Here is a 21010-nt window from a genome sequence, read left to right as displayed (position 1 = left end):
GGAATTCAAGACAGAAACAGATCAGCCATGATCTTCTTGAATGGCATGGTAGGCTAGAGGGGTCGAATGGCCTACTTCTGCTTCTAATTCATATGTTCATAACTATTTTATGATTCTATGTGAATGTTATGTTGTCTGCCCTGTTTTGAGGATCCCCACAGCTTTAAGTCACCATTTAGCTAGTGTAGGGCTTGTCAATCTTGGGAACATAGGAAATAGGAGCAGGAGTAGGCTATTCGGCCCGTCATACATGTAAAACTTGGAACAAAGTTTATGGTGTCTTGGAGCAGTTTTCTATGAGCACAGTGAAATGAGCACTTATTGCCATACAATCTGTCAGTTACACTCCCACATACTTCTGTGTGACTAAATATAGTGGTTTTGTTCTAGCAAAATGCCATTTAATTTTGATCTATGACTTAATGTTAGAATTTAAGCGCTATCCTATTCAGAAAATTTTGCACATACCAACCAGAAATTGAAATCAACATGTCACCAAGTTTCATTTGGGGAGAAACTTTTAAAAAGTCCTTTTATTACCTAAGTCTTTTGGAAATCTATTAGTAATGGCTTGGATCCAGAGGGATAAAGTAGGAGATGAGTCTCCCAATTGATTTTCAACAGCAACTTGTGCTTGTGTAGCACCATTAATGTAATAAAACATCCCAAGACATTTCACAGGAGCATCATAGAGACAAATAACTGGAAATATTTAAAAATGATAAAAGTGTCAATACAAACAACTTGCATTTATATAGTATCTTTTCTTTCTTTCTTTCTTTTGGGCCTCCTTATCTCGAGAGACAATCGATACGCGCCTGGAGGTGGTCAGTGGAGTGACCTCTCCATGGCGCATGCCTGGGCAAATTTATGGAGGTTGAGAGTTGCCCAGTCGTCAAAACCCCCCTCTCGGCCTTTCTTTAACACCCAAGAAATGTAAGGAAATTGGAACCCAAACCAGGAAGGTAGAACACTAATACAAAAGCAAAATACTGCACTTAATGGAAATCTAAAATTTAAAACTGAAAATCCTGGTAATGCTCAACATGTCTGGCAGTGTTTAAGGAGAGAGAAACAAAGTTGACGTTTCAGAACTGGAAAAAGTTAGAGACGTAATGGATTTTAAGCAAGTATAGAGGCAGGGAAAGGTGGTGGGGAGATGGTGGAAAGAACAAAAGGTAGGTCAGTGATAGAATAGAAGGAAGGAGAGAGTACATGACAAAAGGGATAATGGTGGGAGGCAAAAGGGGTGGTAAGGGAACAAGTAAATAAACAAAAGATAGGTCTAGAAAAAAAGTAGAATAATCAGCAGCTGCTGTCCAAAAACACACAAAAGTACAAAGAAAAAGATGGGGGGAGAGGTTATGATCTGAAGTTGTTGAACTCAGTGTTGAGTCTGGAAGGCTGTAAAGTGCCTAATCAAAAGATGAGGTGCTGTTCCTTGATCTTGCATTGAAATAGTGTAGGAAGCTGAGGAGTGAGATATTAAGGTGAGAGTTGGGTGGTTCTCCCTCTTTGATTAAGCACTCTACAACCTTCTGGGTTCAACATTGAGTTCAACAATTTCAGATCATAACCTCTGCCCCCATTTCTCTCTTTTTGTGTTTGGGCAGCAGCTGTTGGTGATGATTCTGCTTCTAACATTTACAGCTCCTAGACCATATTTTCAAGTTTCTTTACTTGACCCATCACCATCCCTTCACGCCGTTTGTCATTTAATCTTTCCTGCCTTCCACCCTATTACAGACCCTCCCTTTTGTTCCTGCCTCTACTTAAAACCTGTCATGTCTTTTGACTTTTTCCAGTTCTGACGAAAGGCCGTGAACCTTGAAATGTTAACTGTTTCTTTCTCAACAAATGCTGTCATACCTGCTGAGTATTTTGAGCATTTTCCCTTCCTATTTAAAGTAGAAAAGCATTGGGTTGATCTTGAACCAGGAAAGAGAGTTCCTAAAAAGCCTACAGCGGAGTAAACCTTGCAAAAGTTAGTAATAACCTTCGACCATGGCATTGAGAGGCAACTGTAATTCTGGACCAATGTCAGATGAGTTGTTAGCGTGCTTAACCCAATCGATTTAATAGCTGTCTGGGCAGGCATTCATTTAGCAGTTCAGTGTATAGGTGGATATGTATACATATTTATGTTTCTAAATATAACACATGCATTTTGCTATTGGGTAGAAAAATATATTGGGAACTATATATATTTTCACGTTAAAATGTAATCCTTAACACTAGCTCATTTGCTAGGTAGCCAGGAGGCAATGCAGTTCCATGTCTCTGAAACAAATAGTGTATCAACAGTTTTTTCTTCCTTCCGGGCGCCACCAACCTGCCTAGGCTGGTGACTTGATATTTCTGGAGAATGCTATTCTCAAAGCATATGCTCATTAAGATCATAATATAAAAATGTGTTTGACGTTGGTAACACTTTGCTACCATGTTAAGTCTGGGAAAGAGAGTTCGTGGGCTTCCTGTGGTTATTTGACTAATCACAGTCTTTTTCAGAAATAAAATTAAATCCCACGTACAGAATCAAAGAATCTTGGCCGGCACAGAAGGAGGCTGTTCAGTCCATCATGTCTTTGCTGGTTCTTTGAAAGAGCCATCCAGTTAATCCCACTACGCTGCTCTTTTTGCATTGTCCTGCATTTTTTGCCTTTTCAAGTATATTTGAAAGTTATTACTGAATCTGTTTCCACCACGCTTTTCAGGTGCATTCCAGATCCTTACAACTTGATGTATACTGGAAGTCTGAGATTGAAACAGAATTTGAAGGACCTTCTCTGCTTCAGCTGGTGACTAGCCTGTGTATTTCCAGATTTTTATCTCTGTAGTTGAAAAATGTTGCACGTAATTCAAATTTCTGCTCTTTAAGATGATGTAGTTTGGGATGGGACCTTGGAGACTTTTTTTTGTCTCCCTCTGGATACCTTTGAATGAAAGAGGGAAAAGGCATTTATGTCCCCTTATATCCCTTAAAATGTGTCAAAATGCTTCATGTAGAAATTACTTCCAAATGGAGTTATTTCTGGTTTAATACAGCAGCCATTTTTTGTATAGCAATGTCTCTGTCAACAGACAGAGTACACCCTTTGTCCCATCCATGTGGTCTGGATTCGAACTTGGGTCCCAGAAGTGAAAGACCAGCGCCTAACCACTCTGCCATACAATCCACCAAAGGTTTGTTCATTGTTAATTTATTGTCCTCCACACAATGTAGCTCAAAATTGTTGTGGGTTTGTGGGAATAATCTAAAGCTGCTTCCATAATGGTGCTACTTAGTTTGGATTCTAGGAGACTGACACCTAAGCACCAACTCTTGGTGTTTACATTGCTGAATCTGTCTCCATTATCCAGGTGGTAGACCAATTTATCTACCACAGGGTTAAGAATGATGGTTTTAATAGTGAAAATGATGGGAGCTGCCTCTTAGTTTCCCAGAGTCTGAACAGCCCCAGCATAATACTAGCCTGGTTTACATGTATGAAGAAACAATAGCATGAGACGTGTTAAGCTTTTGTTCCCTGAAGTGCCCAATTCCACCTTTCACTTTGAATTAACAAAGCACCTGAATCATTCATAGTGTTATGCATTAAGCTATTTGAATGTGTTGTGCTTGACTCTTGACTGCTATAAATGTGACTAAATCCTAAAGGCAGGAATAAAGGTGAGACTATTTGAATATTGGAGTCTTGATACATATAGGTTTATTAACAAAAGTCATTTTATATATAGTTTATACAGATTGTTTCTCAGTAAAATGATTTGTCAGATCACATAATGCTAGCTTAGCTGTAACCTTGCAAATATGCAGGATATTACCTCTTTGTTCCATGTCAGAGTAGAGAAGAGTAACTAGTGGCAATAAATTCACTTGCTTTCTACCCCTCCCCCAAAAGACCTCTCGAGTGACCAAAATAAATATATATGTGTAGTTGTAAATGTCTCGAAGTATCAGAATTCCTCCAGTTACTGATTGATTATTTGATACTGGGAAGATTAGAGTACAATTTAATATTACTAATTTGTCTGATAAGGTTGCACTTCTATTCCACCGCTGTGACCTCATTGTACTCCTCCAAGATCTTATGCACGTCAGAAATATCTTTCTTCAGTAACTGTGTTTATTTTTAAGAGGATAATAACCAGGAGAAATTTTGGGGGCGGTAACAGTTCTTGTTTCAATGACGCCAATAAACTGGTGTTGCAGTTTTTAATGTATCATCTAGGAGAGCCTCTGTGTTACTGTCATAAAATGCGCACCGATGTATCTATTATTCTAAATTTAAAAATCAAACTTTGCTGTTTAAACGGAGGAAAATTGTTAAAAGGAAACTGTGCTACCAGGAGGCTATTATTTATCCTTTTGCATGTTCCAGGAACGTCCCAATAAATCAATAAAGAAATTGAGAGGGGTATCTGCATTTAGTCTTGCTGTATTGAATTTGTCCTCCTTTCCATCCCAGTTATACCTACAAGGTGTTGCAATTGCCAAGCTCTTTTGTTCTCCCCTATCAACAAACAAAGATCATTAAATAGAGAGTAGAGTGAATTATTGTTTCCCAGTGGATAATGTCCTTGAAACCCAACCTCCGGAATGTAGGGCAAATCTGAATTAATTTGAGTGAATTATAGTTCTGGTTCAGATCAATCTAGTATTCGAGTCTAGTTCTTCCTCTATAAATATATTTTACGGACATTAACTTTCTGTGGTATATAAATTAATAGGCCATTTTTAAAAAGCTGAATATTTGACTTGAATTTGTATGCAAGTGGACCTGCTAGTTCATCTTCTCCTTACATAGATGTGGTGAAGGATGAAGTTGATTTGATTTGTGGATCTAGAGTACCAGAATTATTTATAGGTGCACTTACATTGGCGCTGATTTAGTTTGAGTCATGGGAGAGTGATGCTGAAGTTTGCTCTCATGTTCTGCAGCAGAATTTTGGATGCACATTACATATGAAGATACAAATTAGGAGCAGGAGTAGGCCGCTCAGCCCCTCGAGCCTGCTCTGCCATTCAACAAGATCATGGCTGATCTGATTGTAACCTCAAATTGACATTCTCACATACTGTTAATAACCTTTCACCCCTTTGCTTATTAAGAATCTATCTACCTCTGCCTTAAAAATATTCAAAGACTCTGCTTCCACTGCCTTTTGAGGAAGAGAGTTCCAAAGACACTCTGTCCTCTGAGAGAAAAAAAAATTCTAATCTCTGTCTTAAATGGGCGATCCTTATTTTTAAACAATGACTAGATTCTCCCACAAGAGGAAACCTCCTTTCCACATCTGCCCTGTCAAAACCCCTCAGGATCTTATATGTTTCAATCAAGTCGCCTCTTATTCTTCTAAACTTCAGCGGATACAAGCCTAGCCTGTCCAATCGTTTCTCATAAGACAACCTGCCCATTCCAGGTATTAGTATAGTAAACCACCTCTGAACTGCTTCCAACACATTTACATCCTTCCTTAAATAAGGAGACCCATACTGTACACTGTACTCCAGATGTGGTCTCGCCAATGCCCTGTATAACTGAAGCATAACCTGCCAACTTTTGTATTCAATTCCCCTCGCAGCAAACGATAAGATAATTACTTGCTTTACCTGCATACTAACCTTTTGCGATCCATTCACTAGGGCATCCAGATCCCTCTGCATCTCAGCTCTGCAATCTCTCACCATTGAGCTAATGTGCTTTTTTTATTCTTCCTGCTAAAATGGACAATTTCACATCTTCCAACATTATACTGCATTTGCCAGATTTTTGCCCACTCACATAACCTATCTATATCCCTTTGTAGCCCCCTTATGTCCTCTTCACAACTTACTTTCCTACCTATCTTTGCTATATTTGCTGATGACACAATCATACCTTCGGTCCCTTCATCCAAGTCATTTATATAAATTGTAAAAGGTTGAGGCCCCGCTACTGATCCCTGCGGCACACCGCTCGTTACATCTTGCCCACCAGAAAATGACCCATTTGTGCTTATCATGGCATATGATTCTCCCATAAGAGTCCACTGAAGAAAGGCAGTACCCAGTGTAATGTTGAGCAACACAGACCAGAAAGTCTCAGGTTTCATTCCACTCTACTAAGTGAGAGTGACACTCTGATCTCATTTTTTACCTTCCTACATTTCTCCTAATCGAGCACAACACGCATCCTATCAACTGTATGGCATCTTTTTCCAAGACCTTCAGGTCTGAGCTTAGCTTAATAACTTTACCCGAATCGCTATTTCACTTTTGGCTGCAGATGTGGCATGGATCCATTCGTATCTGTGGTGAGTGGTAGTTCATTTTGTGGGTTTGAATCTTTTATCTGGGAACAGCACCAGCGGAGGATTCTACTTCTGGCTAATTCATGACATCCAGCTGCTCTACTGCGTTGTCAGACTGCTTGCTCAACATCCAGATGTGACCCCTTGAGAAGTCCGAAGACGTATCTTTGGCCCTCACCATAAATCCGTATCTGTTCCACCAAGTACATCCCCCTTTTTAGGCTGAGCTGCTTCAGTGAATCAGATTGTTTGTGCTCTTGGGTCCTGTTCGACTCTGAGTTGCCCTGTCAACTTCATGACCTCTCCATCACAAAGACAGCCAGTTCGATGGCATTACCATCACTGAATCCCCCACTATCAACATCCTAGAGGTTACCATTGACCAGAACCTGAACTGGACCAACCACAAGTCCTGTGGCTACAAGAGCAGGCCAGAGGCTGGGAATTCTGCAGCGAGTAGCTCGCCTTGTCTCCCCAATGTCTATCCACCATCTGCAAGGCACAAGTCAAGACTGTGATGGAATACACACAGCCTGGCTGGGTGCAGCTCCAACAATACTCAAGAAACTTGACACCATCCAAGACAAAGCAGCCTGCTTGAATGGCACCCCATCCACCACCTTCAAAACTCATTCCCTTCACCACTGACGCACAGTGGCAGTAGTGTGTACCATCTACAAGATGCACTGCAGCAACTCGTCAAGGCTCCTTTGACAGCACCTTCCAAACCTGCGACCTCTACCATCTAGAAGGACATGGGCAACAAATGCATGGGAACACCACCACTTGCAAGTTCCTCTCCAAGCCACACACCATCCTGACTTGGAACTATATCGCTGTTCCTTCACTGTCGCTGGATCAAAATCCTGGAACCCCCTTCCTAACCACACTTTGGGTGTACCTACATCCCAAGGACTGCAGCAGTTCAAGAAGGCAGCTCACCACCACTTTGTCAAGGGCAGTTGGGGATGGGCAATAAATGCTGGCCTAGCCAGCGATGCCCACATACCATGAACAAATCTTTTAAAAAGCTTCCAACTCTGTAAAATCTCCCACCTCCATCCATCTGCAGCTAAAACCCTCATGCAGGCCTAAGTTGCCTTGAGACTATCCTGGCCAGCCTCGCATCTTCCACACATCCGTCCATCAAAAACTCTGCAGTTCTGTCCTATCCTGTATTGTCCAAATCGTATGTTCTCTCATCCTCACCGATGTATATTGGCTCCCAGGCTTCCAATGCCTCATATCAAAAATGATCAGATATCTTTACATCCCTTTATGATCATGCTCAGTCTTTGTCTCTGTAATCTCCTCCAACCCTGCAATCTACACACTCCCCGAGCTGCCTTCAGAGGCTGCGGCTTCAGCTGCCTAGACCCCATACTCTTGTGTCCTGGCCAAGATATAACTCTCAACCAACATCATTTAAAAAATGATCTGGTCATTATCTCATAGCTATTTGTGTGACCCTGTTGTGTGCAAATGGCTTTTGCATTTCCTACATTATAATAGTAACTGTAATTTAACAGTATTTTACTGGCTGTAAAGGATTTTGGGATGTCCTAATGTGAAAGACACCATGTAAATGCAAGTCTTTTCTTTGTTATACTCTGAAATTCCTTTCTTACAACCCAATTCTACTAAGCTTTTAGTTGCCCTTCCTTAGCACAGCTACTACTTTCTAACTGTGTGTCTGTTAGACACTTTGGAATACTCTTCTATATTAAAGGCGCTATATTAATGCACGTTGGCCTTTTCCCAATCCTTCATTTTGGGACTCGCCGATCTCTCAAGGCATTTCTAGCTTTTACTGTTTTTAATTTAATTTCAAATCTCATGCCTTTTATTGTACTTCTCATAATCGTGGCCATTGTTCGTGTCATTTTGTGCTTTTAAAGTTGTCTTTGCCTCACTGCAATGATTTAAGCAGTTTCTGCTTCTCTAAGCAGTTTACAGGTCATTCAATCCATTAACCCTCTTGGTAATTGCAGTATCTGTTGTGCATTTCAAACAATTCCTGTTTTTATTTCAGACTTCCATCACTTGAATTTTTTTTTCTTTATTTCTGCTGCACATTGATCTTTGGAACTAATATCTTCTAGCAGTATAAGGCAAGATGAAAACTGGAGAGAACTGTTTGTTTAATCACCAATATTACCGAGTGTGGGGCTGTGTTATAGGGAAGGTGCTTGTTGCAATTCCTCTCGAAAATAAATCTCATATTTTGTGACAAAATAAAGCAAATTAACTTAACATTTTAAAGCATGGTATTGAAGCCCTTGAGTGACTTGAGTAATTGAAGCATTTGTGTTTTTTTTTGTTTTAGTACTTTGCGCTGACCTCAAATTTAGCCTAGAAAACCAATAATGGCGGACAATAAACGCCTGGCATATTCCATCATTCAGTTTTTACGTGACCAGCTCCAGTCTGGGGATCTGACTTCAGATGCTCAGGAGAGCTTAGAGGGTGAGTGACAAATATTTGGTGGGGAAGTATGGTAAAAATTATAAACTGAAGAGTTAAACTCGAGCACTATAGCTCGACCTAGAGAACTGTGTTTTATATTTTTTTTTTAAAAAGCTTATCTCTGGTTGACATCAGAAAAAGTCCATTCCATTATCAGCTGCTCGATGGTGGAGCGTGTATTGGTGCATCCATGGGATAGCTTCCATGCATTGTCTTACACTAGGTGAGAAGCACTGAATAGAGGTTATGTGTTTTTCCCATGGGCGGATGCAGATGCATGAGTAACCTGAACTGCAATAGCCATTGGGTGATTTTGAAACAGCATTGGTGAGGAACTAGAAGTTGGTAAGGAGTGGGTTCTTACATTAATAGCATGGGGGGCGGGTAGCTGAAATATAATAAAACTGAAAATGGGGAGGAAACAATTTCTAATGGTCTACAAAATTGAAGTACAAGATGTTACCAACCCGCACAGCAAATTTTAAAACAGTTCAGGTGCACCAGAATGTAGTAACTTAGTGAAAGATGTGAGGTTTATTAAAGATCAAGATTTTGTTCAAAGTTGAAATAATTCAGTGGTCTAAAATGCTAGGTTAATCAATGATTGTATTTTAAATGGTGGTCTGTGATCTGGTCCCCAGTTGCAGTCCAGTGTTTGGAGACAGCATTTGCCATCTCCGTGGATAATGAGGATCTTGCTGTGTCTCGGACGCTCCCAGAGATTTTTACAGCTGCTGTTAGCGAGGTAAGGGCTGAATTTAAGAGAAAAGAACAGGTACAAGTACACTTTTTTGCTAAATTGATATTTAGCTGTGTGATTCTTCGATTATCTGGGCTTTCATTCCAAAACATTTTGTTCTGTTTCTGCCAATGACTTTTTAAAAAAAAAAACATTCACCCATGTCTCCAGTCTACACACCATCTTTGCAGAGGACCTACATGGCTGCTTCCAGATGTATAGGTTGATTCTCTTCTGCATGGTGTCTAAACACTGTAGCATCAATTGAAATCAGGAACTGTGTCCAGACTCAGCACTCATTAATGTAGGAGGTTGGGAATACAAGTACTATGTTGCTGACAATTGTTTGGAAGTTGTATTAAATTTGGCAACAGCAGCATCTGACCGAGCCATGCACACTAGGAAGTCCTCTTAATCCATCAGGGAAATGGGACAGTCAGATAACATCCAATTATTCAGTGTCTTCAGTTATGTGAAATCTTTGTGTCCACGGACACATGTAATTGTAGCGTAGCAAAAAACAGAAGCGGAAGGCAAAAATTGGAAAATAAAGCACACTTTCAAAGATATCCTTTGTCATTTAACCAATTTACTTTGTTGGCAGTTTTGACCTTTTAGAATTAGTAGCTGTGTATCATGCTATGTTTTAATGTATTAGTCATTTAATTAACATGGTACAGCTCTCTAATTTATGTAGTTGGATGACCTTTTGATAATAAACAATATTCTAATTTGCACATCTCCCTCCATTTCTCCCTCCCTTCAGGCCCAGACACTAGCTTTTCTTTGTTTTATTCATATTTCCTCTTTGTGGTTGTGTAGCTGACATGATTCATAAGCTATAAATGCATCAGTGAAATGGAGGTTACTTGTAACCAAAGAGATGTACATTCAGTGTTTATTTCCTAACTGGATGCCCCTCTGTCCAACCATTCTATGTGGAAAGTGCAGTGGTGCTTGAATGAAACTTTGATTTCCTCCAGCATATTTGCAGATCCTACATCAAAATTACATTGCACTAGGCTGAAATTTGGCTAAATGCATGTTTTTGATCTGTCATTTATGAAATCCTACCTGCGTGTCTCCCCGCAAAAAAACATGTTTAAGATTCATTGATCTCTGATTTTGGCGTTGAAATAGAGATGTACAACAATTTTTTTTCGTGTTGTTTACAGGAGATACCTAATGTGATTGTGGACTCTGTGCCTAATTCTCCAACTGCTGAGGATCTCTCAAAAGCTGAGCAGCTGAAAACTGAAGGTGAAAATAATTGCTTGCAGTCAATATTTGTCACGATCTGTGTGTGCTTTTTTGTCCCATTGGCTAATTTATTTACTGGATTAAACAATGACTTCTTTCTTATAACTTGCGCAAAGTTTTTACTGAAATAGTGTCAGTGTTTGGACTAGTAAATTTCCTAGATCAGCAGGATAAGATTTTCATGGCTAGCAGTCAGCAGAGCTGTGACTCACGAGTGAACACAATCTTAGTTGTAAATTTTGTTTTGGTTAACAAAAATTACTGCATGCAACTGTTTCAAATTGCAGATCAAGAAAAAATATTAGAGTTATGGAGAAAGATTGGGGGAGTGAGATTAATTGGGTATCCCAAAGAGCCGGTACGGGCAGAATGGCCTGTTTGTGTGTTGTATTATTCTATAATGAGTTTTCTGCTCCCAGTTCTTGAGCAGGACTCTGGAGGTACCTCAGTGTGAGACGTTTTGCCTGCTGAATTATTGAAGCTTGTGTAAGTTTTGACTTTGGATATAGACAGTCTGTCACATCAGCTTTGCTCTTATGGTTTATGACCATTTGATATTTAGTTTTAATTGCCCTCACTCAGCCATTTTTCTTAGCTCAATTTTCATCCTTTAATTAAAGTTCATATGGTCACACTTTGAACAATAATGTTGGAGCCGTTCCCAGCTGTCCAAAATGTTCTGAAACTTTGGGTAACTGAAAATTGGAATTACAAGCCCTATGAAGAAAAGGAGGGGCAGAGCATGAAATAGTTTGCTAAAGATAGTGGCCTCATGATTAGAAGTGTGCTCAAAACCTTAAAAGCCGCTTGTTTGGTTACAAGGTTGTTCAGAGAACAGCTGGGCTTCCTTGGCATACATGTAATTGATTCTGATTTTCTTTTCATCCCTTTAGGAAATGAGCAGATGAAAGTAGAAAATTACCAGTGTGCTGTGGATTACTATTCAAAAGCCATTGAGTTGAATCCGAGCAATGCAGTTTATTATTGCAACAGGTATGATGGCTATCGGTTTGTTTCCTTCTCTGTGTTGATGTGGGGCTGTCAGCAATTTTTGGATACACATTCCAGTTGTATTTGGAGGCTTTTCGCATGAGCAGAAAGATGACTTCAGGAGAAAGCTATTTAGCAATGAGTACGTGCATGTTGGGTGGCATTTGTTATTTTGCTCCACAACGTTTTGGCTTACTGGTGCTATTTGCCAACCAACCAAGAGCAGTAATAACTACAGCTCTCATGTAACCAAAGTTGCACACTTTGCTTGGGCAGATAGTCCGAGGAGAGAAAAACACAGAATGAGGCAATTCACAGGAATGAAACCAAGGGCTACCATGGCAAAATATTTGCATAGAATCAGTTGTTGTTGTAACAGACTGCGGGGACAGTCCACAGACCACTTTTAAATGTCGGCATACCTTGTATTCTGTATGCTAGTATGATGTATTCAATTTCGTAGTCGCTGAAAAGCAAATGTGTACATAACTGTATATGTGTAACCTTGCGTGTCAGCTATATGAATCACCTAGTAATTGGGGTCTACCATTACACCCAGTAACGGAAACAAAAAAAAATGTTCTAGAACATGGTAAAAGCACCCTGACAAATCTTGCGTTTTTACTTCAACAAAGCTAAATTTCATTTTGATATTTAAATGCGGATTCCCAATCTCTTTGACGAGATTGCTGCTAATTGTCTCTCGAGATAAGGAGGCCCAAAGAAGAAGAAGAAGAAGAAATATTAGCTGTTTAAAATCTAGGCCAAGGATAGATCCTGCTTCTCCCTATCATGCCTGATTTGCATCTATCTCCGTGCTAATCCAGTTTAGATTCCTCTCCACTTAGTATTCCCAATGTTTTCTTGGCTTCTTCTGCATCTGTCCAAAGTTCAGACTTTTTCTATGTCAATTCCCTAATGCCTTACGCGGTGAATGTTTGGACCTCGCGTGACCCTGAATGCTAATTTACTGACTACCTAATGACTATAGTAATAGCTCTACCAAAGAGATGACACAGATATGATGAACCGAATGCCCTCCTTTTGTGCTGTATCATTCTTTGGAATGGATTTCCAGGTAGGGTAATAAAAACAAAACCTTGGAATTATTTTGTTAACTATCGCATGCTGTGATGAAGCGACTGTTTTTTTTCTTGAACGGATGAGATAGGATGGGTTGAATGGCCTTCCACATCCATATCTATCTTGTGAATGTCAAACCTGAGAAATGGAGGGAAATAATATTGATATTGAGGCCCAAAAGTTCTAAATTTGCAGATGACACCAAATTGGGGGACGATACTGAGGAGGGCTGCAACAAATTATAGGAGGACATAATAAACTTGCAAAATGAGAGGATAATTGGCAAATGAAGTAAACGCATAAATGTGTACATTTTGGTAAGAATAGGGAGGTCACTTATTACTTGGAAGGTGAGTCTAGGTGGGGGTAGAGGAACAAAGGAATCTCTGGGTACAAATACACCATTACTAAAAGTTGCACCACAGATTAGCAAGGCCATTTATATTTAAAAAAAAAGGCAAACCAAGCACTAGGCTTTATTTCTAGAGGGATAGAATTGAATAGTAGGGAGACTCTACAAAACGTGTATCAAACTTTTGTTAGACTACACTTGAGAGTATTGCGTACGGTTCTTGTCGCTATGTTATAAAAAGGATAATGAGGCACTGGAGAGGATGCAGAGAAGATTTACAAGGATGATACCAGAAATGCATGGATATACATAGCAGGAAGGGATGAACAGGTTGGGTCTCTTTTTGAAAAAGGCTGAAGGGTGACTTCATAGAGGTCTTTAAAATTACAAAAGGTTTTGATGGAGTGGATACAGAGAGAATGTTTTCACTTGTGAAGTGCATAACTGGAGGCCATCAATATAAGATAGTCACCAAGAAATCCAACAGGGAATTCTGAAGAAACTTCTTTACCTAGGTAATGGTGAGGATATGAAACTTGGATCACAGAAAGTGGTTGAAGCAAATAGTATAGATGCATTTAAGAGGAAACTAGACAAGCATTTGAGGAAGAAGGAAATAGAACGTTACGATGATTTAGATGAGGAAAGATAAGAGGAGGCTCAAGTGAAGTGGAGCATTGACACTGGTGTGGACAGGGTATGAATAATTAACTGGGGGAAGGCCAACTTCAGTGGGGTAAGAATGGAGCTGGGGCAAATAAATTGGAGTCAAAAGCTGGTAGGAAAACTGATGAACAATGGGCTACCTTCTAAGAAGGGATAGTTCAGGCACAGTCAAGGTATGTTCACTCGAAGGGGAAAATGTAGAGCAAACAAATCCAGAGCTCCCTGGATGACAAAAGAGGTAGCGATTAAGATAAAGAAGAAAAAGTGTGCTTATGACAGATGCTAGGTAGAAAGTACTATTGAGAGCCAGGCTGAATATAGAAGGTCCAGAGGGGAAGTGGAGAAGCAAAGAGAGCATGAAGAGAGACTGGCAGCTAACACTAAAGGAAATCCAAAGTTTTCTATTGACATATAAATTGTAAAAGAGTGATAAAAAGAGGAATAGAGCTGGTTAGGGACCAGAAAGGGGATTTACACATGGAGGCAGAGGGCATAGCTGAGGTATTAAATGAATACTTTGCATCTGTCTTTACCAAGGAAGAAGATGCAACCCAGGCAATGTTGAAAGAGGAGGTAAGTCAGATACTAGAGTTTAAAATTGATAAAGAAGAAGTATTAGGCTGTCTGTGCTTAAAGTGGATAAGACACCAGGACCAGATGGTGGAAATCAGAGGCACTAGCTGTAATTTTTCAGTCCTCCTTAGAGTTGGGGGTTGTGTCAGAGGACTGGAAAATTGCAAACGTTCCACCCTTGTTCAAAAAAGGGTGTTAAAATAAGCCCAGCAACTACAGGCCAGTCAGTTTCATTTCGGTAGTGGGAAAACTTCTAGAAAAAATACTTCAGGACAAAATCAATAGTCGCATGGAGGTAACAAAGAGGGTTGGTGTGGTGTACATGGACTTTCAAAGACGTTTGATACAGTGCCACACAACAGACTTGTGAGCAAACTTGTAGCTCATGGAATAAAAGGGACGGTAGCAACATGGATAGGAAATTGGCTGAGTAACAGGAAACAATGAGTAGTGGTTAATGGATGTTTTTTGGGCTGGAGGAAGGTTTGTAGTGGAATTCCCCAGGGATCAGTGTTGGGACCCTTGCTTTTCCTGATGTATATTAATGACTTAGACCTTGGTGTACAGGGCACAATTTCAAAGTTTGCAGATGAGTTGCTGCAAGAGCAGGTCAGAGGCTAGGAATCTTGTGGCGAGTAACTCGCCTCCTGACTCCCCAAAGCCTGTCCACCATCTACAAGGCACAAATCAGGAGTGTGATGGAATACTCTTCACTTGCCTGGATGGGTGCAGCTCCAACAACACTCAAGAAGCTCGACACCATCCAGGACAAAGCAGCCCTCTTGATTGGCACCCCATCCACAAACATTCACTCCCTCCACCACCGACGCCCAGTGGCAGCAGTGTGTTCCATCTACAAGATGCATTGCAGCAATGCACCAAGGCTCCTTAGACAGCACTTCCAAACCTGCGACCTCTGCCACCGAGAAGGACAGGGGCAGCAGATGCATGGGAACACCACCATCTGCAACTTCCCCTCCAAGTCACACACCATCCGGTGGAAATATATCATCGTTCCTTCACTCTCACTGGGTCAAAACCCTGGAACTCCCTTCCTAACAGCACTGTAGGTGTACCTACCCCACATGGACTGCAGTGGTTCAAGAAGGCAGCTCACCACTACCTTCTTGAGAGCAAATAGGAATGGGCAATAAATGCTGGCTTGGCCAGTGACGCCCACATCCCAGGAACGAATTTAGAAAAAAAAATATGAAGCTTGGAAGCATTGTGATCTGTGAGGAGGATGGTGCAGAACTTCAAAAGGACATAGACAAGTTGGTGGAATGGGCAGACAGGTGGCAGATGAAGTTCAATGCAGAGAAATGTGAAATGATTCATTTTGGTAGGAAGTACATGGCGAGACAATATAAAATAAAGGGCGCAATTCTAAAGTGGGTACAAGAGCAGAGGGACCTGGGGGTATAGGTGTGTGAGCAGTTAATAAAGCATAAAGTATCCTTGGCTTTATTAATAGGGGCATAGAGTACATGAGCAAGGAGGTTGTGTTGAACTTATATAAGACACTAGTTCAACCTCAGCTGGAGCATTGTGTCCAGTTCTGGGCGCCACACTTTAGGAAAGATGTGAGGGCATTGGACAGAGTACAGAAAAGATACCCGAGAATGGTTCCAGGTATGAGGAACCTCAGTTATGATGGTAGATTGGAGAAGTTAGAACTGTTTTCCTTAGAGAAGGGAAGGCTGAGAGGTGATTTGATCGAGGTATTAAAAACGATGAGGGATATGGACACAATAGATAGAGAGAAACTGTTCCCACTCGTGTGAGAATAGAGAACGAGAGGACACAGATTTGTAGTATTTGGTAAGAGAAACAAAAGTGACATGAGGAAAAACTTTTTCACACGATGAGTGGTGAAGATCTGGAATGCACTATCTGTGCATGGTGGAGACCGGTTCAAATGAAGCATTCAAAAGGGAATTAGACAGTTATATGAAAAGGGAGAATATGCAGGGGAATGGAACTGAGGGAATTGCTCTTTTAAAGAGTCATTGGGGACATGATGGGCCAAATGGCCTCCTTCTGCACTGTAATGATTCTGTGATTCTCTGATTTGGCCGAATGGCCTGTTTCTGTGCTGTGTATCCGATGTAGATGTAGGTCACTGGTAAAGAGAGATTCTTCTCAAAACAGTTAATGGATGGTTGATTATAGAGAGAAAGGGAAATCCGTGAAATAGAAAGTCAAACTTGCATTGCATTGAGAAGTGCGAAGGCTGCAGCGTGCAGAACTATTTAATGCTGAGCAAGTGAGAGGATATGGCTGAGCAACTGTAGTTTCTCTAACTGCATGGGTATAAGATGATTCACATGTCTCTAACTTGCTTTATTACAGCAAGATCCTGCACTAAAATGTTCCAAGCTTCATTGGATGTAAAATAATCTAGTTTTACTGGTCACCGTTTTGTGTTCTTTTGCAGGGCAGCAGCGTTGAGTAAATTAGGAAACTATACTGGAGCAGTGCAAGACTGTGAAAAGGCAATAGCTTTTGACCCGAGCTACAGCAAAGCTTATGGCAGAATGGGGTGAATAGAACTTTATTTTTTTGTACATATTTCTCTCTTCCTTCATTCTTAAAGGTGTTGGTTCCAGGTAGGAGGATTCTGGGCACTTTCTACTCATGTGGACAGTTTTCGTTTATCAATCTAGATATTGAGTGTTGGCATGTTATTCAAGTACAGCAGGGTATCACAGGCAAGCTTGATTCCATCCTTACTGGATAGCCACATGCTCACAGGAGATTACTAGCAAGGAAATGGTAACCGGAATCCTGACTTGCCCCTCACTAACCCAGAGCACTGATAGCAGTTATGGCTCTACTGCCAAGCTAATTATCAGCTAAATTGGCACAGGCCACGATCTGTTATTTGCTGTCTTAACTGTTTGAGCCTTTGGAGATGCTGTTTAGAACGAGTCGCATCTGTAACTAGAGAAACGATGCATGGCATTTTTTATCAGTGCTGACTTTTGAGAAAAATTGCCTTGTATAGTGATCCTAAATTCTGTGATTTAAGCCACAAAACTAGGTAAAGAACTTTCCTTAGTATTCTGTTATTAGGATCTATGAGTGGTGCATGTTTGTGAGCACAAGTTCCCACAGGACAGTAGCTCGGGAACCACATGGCAGCAGCAGTAAAATAGCAATGCTGCCAGAGAACCTAGTGTTTCTCTTAAATTGGTAGGGATGGCCAGAAGGTCTTTTACACTGGCGTGGGTTTGCTTTCTCTCTTCCTTTATTTTGCAATCTCTCCCTACCTCCACTTGCTGTTTATGTCCAATATGGTGAAAGATTGAAGCACCATTTAAATTTGCATTTGACTTTCTGCATGGATAGTATCTAAAGATTTAATATGTAACTAGATAAATTGAGGGGCTATGGGAGTGGAAGATGGGTAATGAAGTATTTAATGCATGCTAATATTACCACCCATCATTCAGCCGCCCTTCTACAACTTTAGCAATCAGAATTGAAGGTATTAGGTTATCCAGTGGCCTTGTTATTTTACTGCTGCAGCCTATCATAAACTTAGTTTTTGGTGCGACTAACTGAGCACCTAGCTACTGCTGATGCAACACTTCTCGCTGCACATGTATGCCGACACTGAACGCTACCACACCTGCCCCTTGCCTTGCTTCTGTACAGTTTGCCTGACATCCAGTTAGGGATGAATCATAATTTCTTTCCTCTAAATATTGGAGACTGAAGCCATCATCCTTAACCCTTGCACCAACTTTATCCACCTCCTTGGCTACTTTCTTGGGCTAAAGCAGATTGTTTGTAACCCTAGCATCCTACTCGATTCTGACCTGAGTTTCCGACCTCAGTTCCTCTCCATCGCATAGATTGCTGACTTCCACCTCTAGCGTTGCCTGCCTTCACCCTTACCAGCCCATTCGCCACTGAAACCTTTATTATGCCTTCGACAGCTCCAGACCCTGATTATTCTAATGCTTTTCTGGTCTGCCTCCCATCTTCCACCCTCAATGTACTTCAGTTCATCCAAACTTCTGCTGCCTGTATCCTCATCCATTGGTTTTGTCCTACTTGGCTCCAGGTCCCACAACACCTCATTGAAAATTCTTTTTCTTGTGTTTAAATCACTCTGTGACATTCCCCTCATAAATCCTCTCCTTCTTAAACCCCAGCTCTTCAACTAAGCTTTTGACATAGCTTTTATTGTTCTATATGTTTTCTGGAGCATCTTGGGGTATTTTTCTACATTTAATGGTACTGTATAAATGCTCCTTCTCCTCCTTTCTCATTCAATTAAGCAAAGAAAAATATTTTAGTCTGTGAAGTTTAGCAGGCATCAACACAATAGCTCCAACAATGAACTGGGTTAAAATCTTACTGCTTCTGTTAGGGTTTCAAGGTTATTGGGAAAGTAATAAAGCAGGGATTCTAATTTCTGTATTTTTATTTGTGAACCCTGCAGTCAAATAAAGAAATAAGATATTTATAGACTGATAGTGTAACATATATTGTATAATGGGCAGGGATATTCTGGTTTGAATCCCACCCTCTGCTGGCATTCACTCTGGCTTCCCACAGACAGAATTGTCCATTTCAGTTAGAGATTTTGGGCATGGCACCCAGGGAAAGAAGGATTTCCAAGCTAAGAATAATAGTTTTTACTTCAGCACTTGCTGTTACCAGAGCCTCAGAGGTCATCATGGTCAATTGATCTCATTTGGGAGACTATAAAAGTACATTTGAAACTTACATATACGGCTTGTCATTTGATGTCTGTCAGGCTGCAAAAGAGCTTGAGGTACAAGTATCAGCTTGGCTTATTGAGTATGAGGACGAAACACAGGGACGTTTTAGAGAGATCTGACTAGACTTTGTGTTCACGGGCATTTTCTTGCATTCTTTGGACTGTGAACATAGCAAGAGGCTGCCTCACCTCTGAGACATAAGGACTTGTGCTCAAGTCCAGGAGTGGGACTTAAGCCCATTGTCTAAGCTGGTACATCATTTCAGAAGTGAAACAGCATCTGAGATCTGTCATCTTTTGTACCTTAAACCAAGGCCCACCTGCCTGTTCAGACAGAAACGAAGGATTCCTTGGTACAATTCAAAGAAGTGCAAGACCCTCTTCCAGGGTCCTGGTGACTGTTCTTCCCTCAACTGACGACACCAAAAAAGCAGGTTAACTGATCGTTTATCGCAATAGCTGTTTGTCAGTCCTTGCTATGATTGCACTTCAAAAGTAATTCATTGCTGTGACGGGCTTTGGTTGTGATAAAGCACCATGTAAATAGATTTTTACTTTGTAAAATCCTGGCATGCCCATCCTGAAACTTAGCATTTTATAAAAAGGTTTTGCAGAGATGTGTAATCTAAGGATACAAAATGTGTTTCTACCTCGGTGAAGACAGTTAATTGGATTGATTTATTTCAGGTTGGCCTTGGCCAGTCTAAATAAATACAGTGAAGCAGTTAATTACTATAAGAAGGCTTTGGAGTTGGATCCGGAAAATGAATCATACAAAGCAAACCTCAATATAGCAGAACAGAAGATCAAGGATGCACCAAGTCCAGTAAGTGCTGAAATGAAATAAGGGTCTATTGTGTAATCCTGTGAACACACAAGATTTTAAGTTCACCTAAAAGCAAGATTTTGTCTGAAATCAATTTTCTGGAGCCTTTTAATTGCAGTAACATGAGTGCACAAAAAGCTTATTTCAAAATTTTATTTCGGCAATTCTGTGAAGTTGGAGTAAAGAGAAAACTTTCAAGTCTGAGTATTCCTCTGTTCTATATGCTCAATTTTTCTGACATCAGTTTAAAAAAAAAAAAAAATTGTTGACTTTTTTTTTAATCAATTCTTCTGAATGGGGTTCTTGCTGCTAGCCACTTACACTGTCATTGAAGAGAAATTGTCTAGAGTGATTCTGTGGATTGAAAAGTTGCAAGTGTCGTGACTTTAGATTGGCCTGAGCCCATCTGGAGCCACCCGACTCTAGGACAGAGTTCATTCAGCTGGCAGTACAGACAAACTTTCCGTCCCCTTTGGTATACAATGCTGTTTTATGTTTCTCTTTAGAAATAGCTATTAGAGTTCTTCAGAAATATACTTTGCAAATGCTGCATGATCTAAAAGCTACAAACAAATTTTAGAAGGTTGTCCACCAGTTGTACATGCTTTGCTTGCTGTGTGCAGAAGAACGAAGACAAAGTAGAGATGGTCTTCATGACCAGTTTAAAAGCACAAGGTACTTCAGACTGATTCAGCAGATAAATCCTTTGTCCAGTATGGTGCTGAGTAAACAGAAAGTTCCCAGGTTTGATCCCTAGTCTGTACTGAACTAGCCAATTTTAGCAAGGACATAGTTAGGGGACGCAGTTGTTCAGTGGTTGAGGGGAGAAATTCAGTATTTGTATTCCAACATGAGCCTATTTTATCCTGCTAGCAGGTTCATTTTGGTAGGAGGATTGACGAGACCTTGAAAAGTGAGAAACTAAATGAGTTAGAGGAAAGGGATATGCAAATACAGATGCATAAATAGTTAAAAGCAGCAACGCGAGATAAGGCCATAAAGAGTGCAAACAATTTACTTGGGCCC

At 40.5% G+C, this 21010-nt stretch overlaps 1 protein-coding gene across 4 annotated transcripts in view; it reads left to right on the top strand.

The window, feature by feature from the left end:
• LOC137351578 (small glutamine-rich tetratricopeptide repeat-containing protein alpha-like) overlaps positions 1-21010 on the top strand; it is a 44391-nt gene that overhangs the window by 12382 nt on the left and 10999 nt on the right. For 2 of the 4 annotated variants that reach the window (XM_068016140.1, XM_068016137.1), the window contains exons 2-7: positions 8621-8760; positions 9402-9505; positions 10675-10759; positions 11653-11752; positions 16861-16965; positions 19846-19984. In XM_068016140.1, the coding sequence (XP_067872241.1) occupies positions 8661-8760; positions 9402-9505; positions 10675-10759; positions 11653-11752; positions 16861-16965; positions 19846-19984 (633 nt within the window). In that variant the 5' untranslated portion in view covers positions 8621-8660. Of the gene's footprint in view, positions 1-2714; positions 2799-8620; positions 8761-9401; positions 9506-10674; positions 10760-11652; positions 11753-16860; positions 16966-19845; positions 19985-21010 lie in introns of all 4 variants that reach the window. The other 2 variants (XM_068016138.1, XM_068016139.1) reach the window with 2 other exon arrangements.

This window comes from Heterodontus francisci, chromosome 36 (assembly GCF_036365525.1).
Source record: "Heterodontus francisci isolate sHetFra1 chromosome 36, sHetFra1.hap1, whole genome shotgun sequence".
Taxonomy (NCBI): Eukaryota; Metazoa; Chordata; class Chondrichthyes; order Heterodontiformes; family Heterodontidae; genus Heterodontus; species Heterodontus francisci.
This window is presented reverse-complemented; position numbering and strand designations above follow the sequence as displayed.